Genomic DNA, 9,671 nt, shown 5'->3' with positions numbered 1-9,671 from the left:
TCTATGAAAACCAGAGGATTTTATTATAATCTCATGTCTGTTTTTGGAAGTAATTTATTTCTTGAGATATCTGTGGAGATGAGTTTTTAGTAGCAGATTTGAAGAGCAGTAGGCATTTGTTTGTTTTAAGAGGTGGACCACACATTGATGCAGGAACATTTATTTCATGCATTCTGTGTACTAGTTAGCTATATGCAGCTACAACCAGCACCATCCCAGATTGGATGGAGTCATAATTTGTTATCATTATGGCTCAAGCATGTCCCAAAAAAGAAATGTAGCAGAATTTTCTTCTAAGTTTTGATGTCATACCTTGTACCTTCTCACCTTTCATACAAAATTAAAAATTAAACATGACCCAAACACTTTTTGTCCACCAAACAAAGACGATTTTTGGTTTTACCATGAACATACCATGGATTCAATCTCTGCTCACACATACATGTGGTCTGTTGCTGCAGCTAGCAACTTAGTGGAACTTCTATATAAAATTCAGATGATAAAAAGTAACATCTTTCATGACGATTTCTCTGTTGTCAGCTTTTGTACATACCTTTGTAATAGTATTTTAATGTTTTCTCAGTTGTTGTGTAACCAGATCACTGATTAAAATCTCAAAAAAGGAAATTTTCCTCCCGAGTCATTTTTTTAGGCTGTGCTTTGCTTTAAATCCAAATATACATCTGAGAGTTTCTACTGTAACAGTATTTCTTTAACTGCAGTTTACTGCTGAAGAAAGACAGTTGATTCCTGATTATAAATGTCTTGCTGTGGTCAATTGATGTTTAATACCTTTTACTTAAGGTAAGATACTTTGTTTACAACAACAAATGGGCTTTACATTAAGACATCAATGAAATAACTAACAACTACAGTATTTTTATTCAGATCATTGAACACAGGGACACCATCTACATCACAGTCAAGGTACAAATTTCATGTTTTACTATCATGACATGATTGTTGAAAAAAGAATTGGGAAGATAAGAACAATTTTAGTTACAGATTCTATCTTCAAAATATAAAGACATCTTGACATAAAATGTTTGTTACAGTGTCAAATGGTTGTTACATTTCAATATGAAATACTAGTAGTGCAACAGTCAGAATGCAACAATAGCTATTTCGCTGTTAGTTGGAATCCCTACAAGGACTTGGCCTTGACAATGGTGGAATGTTTAAATAGCCGGCGCCTGACATGATACTCAAATACAAAATAATAGAAGTATATAGTGACAATTGTACAGTCCCAATGAGAAGTTTAGAACACTTACGAATGAACCAGACACAACAGACTTTTTTCTATTACATGAACCTTTTACATCACCTCTATGTTATTGTCATGTATCTAGTTGTACCTACACATTTTTGACAGTTTTAAAAGGGTGGGTGAACAACTATTTCTCAAGCTTGGAAAGCATGCAGATGCAGCCGCCTTTGGGGCGAAGCGTGCTGGCCTCCGAAACAGCGAAGGACTGGTTTGGGTCCAGCTCAAAGTCCAGCTTCTGTAGGAACTTGCACAGCAGCACTTTGGCTTCAATCTGTCGGGAAATCAAATATCTAGATTTTATCAACTGCAATGTCTTTGTCAACTACTTGGAATGAGGTACATAATATTGAAACATGGAAATGTCATCCTATCATTCCTATGTGACAAAGTATATTTCAAAGTATCTGATTATCATTATTTAATATATGAAGATTTTAGGTATGCTCTGCAAAAAGTTGGCAATTTGGATAAGGGTAAGCTACATTGTACACGGGGAGCTTTAGAGGCAACAGCACTTACAATGTACTTGTGACATGCTTTTTAACTGTTCATTACAAATAAGAACAGACAAACACATACCTTGTGAGTGCACTTAAAAGAATGAAAAAATGATAATTCAGGGCATGAAATTACAACCCAGAATGTCCCTTCCTACCGTCTTTACCTGAGAGAAATGTTGTCCAATGCAGCTCCTGGACCCCAGGGAGAAGGGGAAGTATGTGTACAGGGGCCTGGAATATAAAGTGTATCTTATGTGTATATTATAGAGGACCATTAAAACATTTAAGTACTAGGTATATTCCAACAGCTGTTCACTAACAATACTTATAAGGCCTTGTGATATGCATGTGTTATGCAACTTGTTATTACCATGCTTCTAATCTACACTTTGAGAAGGAGCTGCTTTTAAATTTGTCCTCACCTGTCAGCATCTGGTGTGAAGCGGTCAGGGTTAAATGTGTACGGCTCAGGGTAGTACTTCTCCATGTGGCCCATGATGTATGTGCTTGTCTGTAAACAAGAGACGGCAATGTTTCTGATGGCAGCTAGCCATATTACACCGAACGACTTGTTACACCCAATTTTTGCACATCTAACTGCAGGAGTTCAAAGCTTTCTCGTGATGATGCCCCAACTCTACTTGGTGGCAACAAGTTCCACTCTACGATAGGAGTCTTTTACTTCTTGCAACTACAGTACATGTATACACGGTGCTTTCTGACATACATGTGTACCGTTTCAGTTGTAAAGTTTTACTAAAGGCTCGAAGTGACTACTCTACTATGTGTAGGTATGCTAAAAATGATGTTTGTGTGTCCTTATTTCTTGTCTGTGACTACAAGCTTTGTGTAGGAATGCTAAAAGAAGTTTCCGTGTCCTTACAATAAGTACAGTCTCCCCAGGTGTTCACACAGTTCCATCTCTTTAAACAGACAAGACAATTTATGTAGGAATGCTAAAATCAATTAATGATGTGTATGTGTCCTCATTTCTTGTAGTGACTTCTTGTTTTGTGTGGAAATGCTAAAAATGATGTCTGTGCGACCTGAATTCTTGTAGTGACTATTCGTTTTGTGTAGAAAGAATAATGTGTCCTTACAATAAGAACAGTCTCCCCAGGGATCCTGTGTCCGCACAGCTCCATCTCCTCTTCTACCAGCCGAGACGTGCCAGTCGCAGGTGGGTACATCCGCAGGGACTCCTTCAGCACCTGGCAATAACAACAAACAAACAAACAAACAACTGTAAGTCCGTCAACAATGATGATGTTAACAACAATAAACAACATGTGGCATGTGAAGTAGATTACTGAATATGTTATATTGCATTTAACAAATATACTGATATATTTGTCAGGGTAGAGATTGCTACCTGGCAGAATCACTAATTCTACCAGTAGAGATCCCGATCAGAGCCTTTTTCGACACAGACTCCGAAGAGGATGCTGTTAATGTGTTAGGGTGGTTTCCCGTTTACTTATGCTAAAATTTTGATTTAAAGTGACATGAATCAAACTTGCAAAATTCTGATGGTCTTTTAACCATCTTTTGATATTTTAGACTCTAATCTTGATATCTACTTGCAGAGACTTCAACAAAAGTTTGTTGATGGGACCTGACATTCTACCAGATGGGAGATTTTTCCTGTCTACGGCTACATGTGATGGTCCATTGAAGAGCCCCCTCTCACCTGCCCCATGTACTGCAGTTTCCCGATGTCCTCGTAAGTGATGTACTCCTTGTTGCCACACACTTCCCTCATCTCTGCCCGTAGTCTGTAAGTACATTGTCATTAGAAAGCAGTTAAAGTTGTTTTATGGTTTCTACAAGTATGCATACTGAATCAAAATCCTGAAACAGTAAATATTTTTAAATTAATGCTTAAACCAAGGTTTCAAAGAGACTGAAACCTTCTTGCTTGAACTGGACATAAAACATAAAAGTACAGTGGCAATTCATTGTTATACCATATTCATTTGCTCATATTGATGGCACAATCACTCAATGAGAACTACACATACACTGTAATTTGGTACATTTATGATGAATTCTATGGAACAATGTTGACTTACTTTTCTAAAACATCTGGGTACCTCCCAAGCTCCATCAGGGTAAAGGAAAGCTGGTTGGCTGTCGTCTCGGAGCCTGAGACAGAGATCAATCATTTGTAATCAAGCTCAATCATGATTGGCTACTAACATACTACCCTGGGACAGAGATTAACACAATCAAAGCTTTTATAAAACACTACCAGTATATGTCTATGAGATGATAGTAGCTTCACCTACCTGCTATGAAAAATGTGACAAAGTCATCTACCAGTTTCTCCACAGTTAGACCTGAGTCCTCATCTGAAAAACAGCAAAAAGGTCTTAATGAATGAAAAAATGACACTAAAATGACTAGGGATAGAAAACTTCTGGAAAGATTTCTGGATGCCAAAAAAAGCACTGAATAGAGAAATCTTGTAATCTCCACCATACCGTTGGCTTTGAGAATGAGAGTCATGATGTCATTGGGAAGTTGCTCCCCCCGTCTGATCTGGTCCTGTCGCTCCTGCAGCACGCTGTGGCCCGTCTTCCTCAGCAGCCGACACGCCTCACGCACCTTCCGGATGTAGTCACGCTGGAACGGGTTGTACTGGGGAAAAGAGGTGAACAGAGATTGAGGTCCCATCACAACATTATGCTTTTAGCAAATTACACTGTACTGTATGTATTTTTTTATTCGTTTTGTTTGTTTCAAGCTCTAACTAGCCCATAGTAAGACGGTACCTGGAACAAAACCTAACCAAATGAAAATCAAATCTTATGTATACAGACGTTTCCAGAGGTTTGTGAAATATGAGTTTCAATAGAAGCATCCGACTTAAACAGACTAAACAATGGTAAAAAGATGGTAAAGAAAAGAAAAGCACTATTTACGGCATCTGGTATCAAAAGTATCTGTCAGTATTATGAAATTGAAGTGCTTAGGGGAATTACAAAATGTACATATTTCAAAGGACAAGCATGAGTTGTTGTCCTGGGTAAAGACAAGGCCCCCTACCTCCATGAAGGGGTGCCTGAACTGCTGGATGAGTGCTGACAGTGTGATGTAGGTTGCCATGGGAAACGGGGTGTGGTCGTCCAGGATCGTGTTCAAGTCCATACTGAAGGCAACCTGCAAAAGAAACACGAGAAATGTTCAAGAAGTCTTCCTCTTTCACACAAAGAAACAGTTTATTGTGTGTTTTTTAAATTCAACCATTTCACAATATCACAACTTTCTTGTGTCTTAAGTGCGGCCAGGACTGCCATGCGAAGATAGGGCTGATTAGCCACACTAGACGGCGTGCACATGGCCACAACACCAGACTTAGAGTGCTACCATCATCTCTCGACCTACCTTTGCGATGACATCCAATGTGACTCGGCCAAACATGTCGACCATGGACACTGGTGTGACCCCATCAGCCAGAGTCTGCAGCTTCTCGACAAACAGGTCACTGCATTTTTTTGTCCTCATGCCCGTTTGGCATGACTTTAAAAACAACGTTAGACCCACCCTTTTGCAGGATTTCCCAATAGATATACTATCCTTTAACCTACCAATACTAGTAATCAAACAATTACATTGTACCTTTGCAATGACATCCAGCGTGACTCGGCCAAACATGTCGACCATGGACACGGGCATGACGCCGTCAGCCAGAGTCTGTAGCTTCTCCACGAACAGGTCGCCGCTGGTGTTGAATTTGTCCATGAGTGTCTGCAGGTACTTCCTGCTGAAGGCTGGGTCCATGATCCGCCGCCGACGGTGCCAACGCTCGTGGTTCGTCTCAGTTACAAGACCCTCACCAAGGAACCTACAAACAGAGAGGTATTACAGTAACTGCTATTATTGGGTCAGATAGCTGATAAAGACCAAGAACTTCGGTTGAAAATTTTGGTCAGTATGAGTTGAAGAACAGTTTATTTCTCATTAGGCAAGTCTTATTATCGATAATAATTAATACAACTAAACTTGCCTTTCTCCAAAGATGGACCCTATCCGCTGGTACTGGTCTGGAGGTTTGATGTACTTTCCTGCCACAAGCAGCTCCTATCATGGTGGACACACACTCAGTTATTGTTACATAATGCAGTATTGCTTTGTAAATTACCTTCGAATGCAAATAAAATCCAAACGTGAAGACTAGTGCCTACCCTGACTGCTTCCGGAGATGATACAAAGATGATGACTCGATGTAGGAAGTTCAGCCTCACTATAGGACCATACCTCTCACACCTACAAAAGTAAATAAAACATGACGCTCCCCAAAAAAATCATTACATCAAAATTTCATACAAACAAGCACATTTCTACAAATCAATGATGTTAACACCATAATTTGCTGTTGAAAATATCTACGGACTGTAAAATGCCTTCAATTGCCTTTTTGACCAAACCATAAATGGTTACTACGCCTGAAATAAAGAAAGTTACTTTCACTGTCCTTAGTGCTGAAAAAAGTGTTACCATCAGATGAACTCAATCATGATATGGAAACAAATGCTTGCAACAATATCTTGCAAAATACTGTAAGATATATATGAAGTGCTAGACCAATTGTAAAGTCACAGATATGCTAAGATCAAGATATTCACCATTCTAAGATCATGTCCTGTGTGAACTTCCCATCCTGCAGACACTTGGTCATGTCATCTATATGGCCGCTGATGAAGCTGAGTAGAGAGAAGAAAAAAAAAAAGAGGGCATATGTATTCATCATTATGACATGATCTACGTGTAGGTGGCAAAATACTGTATGCAAGCAATATTACATTCAGAGTGGTGATATATTAGCTCCATAGTAAAATTATGGTCAAGTAGAAATACTTTTAGAATTGATTAAAACAAGAAGTTTTCCAACCTTTTCCTGGGTGGTCCCGGTAGATGGTCGTACTTGCGGTGCATGTAGTAGATGTAACCCAGGTACACCAGACCGGCTACAGCCAGTCCAATAACCGCCAACACACCCAGGACCATCAGCACAGCAACTACTGCCATGGTGTTGTTGTTATCGCTGTTTCCTTGTTTGTAGGGTGTAATTAAGCCGTCCTTTTCCTAGGTGAATTTGTGCTACTGCTTTAGGATACACTCCACTGGTGATGCCTGTGAAGTATGGATGCAAGAAGGGTATTCATGCATTCTTAATATACATCTACATGTATACAGAATGAATGAAATTCACATAGTACAATCATACATAGTACAATGTATAAAAATAACAATAGTACAAGGCTAATCTAGCATACATTTATTACAGAATCACAAAATATTATGGACAATATAACAATATAACCGTTTTATGACTTAACTTGTTGTTTGTATAATTTGGCCTCTCTTCTGGAACACAGTGCAGAGAAATTATTCTAACAATAGAATAACATCTCATTACATAAACTCTGTTTTCTAGAATAGTCTTTGCATAATATGTAAACATCCTAGCAATTTCCTACATTTCCCTCCAGAGTATCTAGTACATGTACAATCCCTGCTCAGATCAATGCAGAACTCTGCCTTGGTGATGAGATTTGGAAGCCAAGCAGAGAGAAAATCGATACCACAGTTGCTGTGGTAATTCAGCGGGAGGGTCATGCAACATTCATGTCGTCTGCCTGCCTGGATTTACAGCCTGGCAGCCGCGAGAGGAAATCAGGACACATCCTAACGCAATTTACAGCAGAGTTGTTACTTTGTCACCCTGAACAATGGTCATGGGGTCAAAGGAAAATCACTGAATATTACAACATATTAGCTCTTTTGTCAGAAAGCTGGTAATGTTATTATCGAAGAAACTGGTATATTACGCTACCAGATACGGCTTTTAATGTTAGGTACTGTATTTGTCTGAATAAAACAAAATGTTGATAACAGCAAGGACATTATAAATGTAGCTATGGATATACAACCACTATGTCCTTGGTAACAATAACATGTCTGTTGGCAGGAGGAAAGGGTTCCAGCAACGTTGAAAGTACGGAAACCAAATTGACGTGAAGCTAGCGCTTAGCTAGTACGTGATTTGGTACATTTAAGAGACAAAGAAATTCTACCCCTCCAATTCGACAAATTCTGTGCTGTAATTCTATGTCTACAACTCTTCGTCAATCCGCGGAGTGCTATGGACAATGGAGGCATAGGCTGTTTACAAGAAACGAGACGTTTACGAACACAGCATACAACGTTACATCACTAGAACATCGGCGGTGACGTGCAATACATAAAGCCATTACGAATGGATCTCACCTGCACCTGCTGCCTGGCCGGCCCGAACAGTGGGGGTGGGTGGGGCTCCTCTTTACAGCAGGGCTCCGCAGCAAGAAATCCAGGCAGACTGTGAACAGCCTTGGGGACCTTGACCTCTAAAAAGGGGCGTCGTTCGATTCAACCAATCCGATATTTGTTTTGGAGCGCTGCCGGGCTCGCCCGCTGTTTTGAATGCGTTTCGCACTAATATGGCGGGCCGCTTTGCAGATAGACGATACCCACCAAGCAAGAGGTCATCAGCCTTAATGCATACACCAACGATCACGAATAGAATTAGGTCGCTGACCGAACGGACGTTAACCCTCTGGTTCAGCAACCTTAATTTCAAAGCAGATACTAGATGGAAGGATCATTTTCCGTGTTTGAAACCTGTTTTTCAACCTTTTTTGTAAATAAGTCTACATTGTAGTATTGTTACGTGTAACAGCTCGCCTCCATCTGTGCTCCTCTCAGACTCATAGCGCACTGAAATACCAAAGGTGTGAAAACTGGTGTACATGTAAATGTGTGGTTGGCCCAGACGTGTAAAAGTGACATTTGAAAATGTGACGTGAGTGATAATAGGGTAAAATGCAACAATTGTAAAAACGCGCAAAAACGTCTCTAACGTTCATGACTTTTCAACCGAAACGTGTTAATATATGGACTCCTCTATGAACATTCTAATTAAAAAATGACAAATGGTGTCTAGATTTGACTTCGACTCATTTTTCCCACTCTAAAAAGGTAACCCGTGGTAGTACGACTAAACTGCCATGGGATAGCTATGTATGCTGCTGAATGCTTCGTCTTTGACGCAACCAAAACGTACGGCGACATAGGGCAGTTATCTACTAGTATGATTGTAATGTGTTGTTTTTTGTCGAAATGCTTCAATCTCCGATTGTCTGACAAATTTCAAAATTTTAGTGCAAGTTTGTGAACGCTGTAAAAGTCCTAGATTGTAAAATTGACCAATGAGCTCCAAGTAGCGACTTTGTGACGTAATTTCTCTTAAGGTACGTCATAAAACAAAAAGACGCTCTTGACGTCATCAGCTAGTGCATTTCGCTCGGAGCGCATTCCGTTCGTAACTTTTGATAACGACGGACGTCTTTCCGTTTTCGGAGACAAGTGAGTTCTTTTTTTATTCCTCGTGCTTGTTAGAGGTAGAAATTAGTCAAGGCCATGATATTTCTCTATCGCAAACAGGCTACGCAATATTTCGAGCCAGTAGGGTTGGATAAATTTCATAGTAAGCTCGAAATTCTATCAGAAAGGGTCTACAAGATTTTTTAGCAAGTATTTGCTGTCTACAAGTTTAAGATTAGTATTGGCCTAGGTACACAGATATGGAGTTGGGACATGACAAGTAGATTGAAAGTGTCTATGCTTGTCTTTGGCAAAGGTTTTCTCTAAATTTTAATGTGTCGTTTTTTGCCGAAATGCTTCCATCTCCGATTGCCTGACAAATTTCAAACTTTTCAGAGCAAATTTGTGAACTGGAAACGCCCTTTCAAAATTGTAAAAAAAATTGACCAATGAGCTCGAAGTAGCGACTTTGTGACGTTATTTTTTTAGTTAACGTCATAAAACAAAAAGACGCTCGTGACGTCATCAGCTAGTGC

General features: G+C 39.6%; 1 protein-coding gene across 1 annotated transcript; it reads right to left on the bottom strand.

Annotated features, from left to right (window-relative positions):
- Nucleotides 1–1,199: 1,199 nt before the first annotated feature.
- Nucleotides 1,200–8,294, bottom strand: LOC109461803 (cholesterol 24-hydroxylase-like). Its single transcript, XM_019758272.1, has 15 exons — nt 8,044–8,294; nt 6,665–6,906; nt 6,399–6,476; nt 5,958–6,039; nt 5,780–5,853; nt 5,392–5,617; nt 4,819–4,932; nt 4,254–4,410; nt 4,059–4,121; nt 3,843–3,915; nt 3,461–3,545; nt 2,871–2,981; nt 2,193–2,281; nt 1,935–2,001; nt 1,200–1,541 (listed from the first exon to the last, which is right to left on the bottom strand). The coding sequence occupies exons 2-15, from the start codon at nt 6,799–6,801 to the stop codon at nt 1,398–1,400; spliced, it is 1,500 nt and encodes a 499-aa protein (XP_019613831.1). The 5' UTR covers nt 6,802–6,906; nt 8,044–8,294; the 3' UTR covers nt 1,200–1,397.
- Between the last annotated feature and the right edge of the window lie 1,377 nt (nt 8,295–9,671).

The sequence above is a fragment of the Branchiostoma belcheri genome, unplaced genomic scaffold (assembly GCF_001625305.1).
Source record: "Branchiostoma belcheri isolate BF01 breed outbred unplaced genomic scaffold, Haploidv18h27 scaffold1, whole genome shotgun sequence".
In the NCBI taxonomy this organism is placed as follows: domain Eukaryota; kingdom Metazoa; phylum Chordata; class Leptocardii; order Amphioxiformes; family Branchiostomatidae; genus Branchiostoma; species Branchiostoma belcheri.
This window is presented reverse-complemented; position numbering and strand designations above follow the sequence as displayed.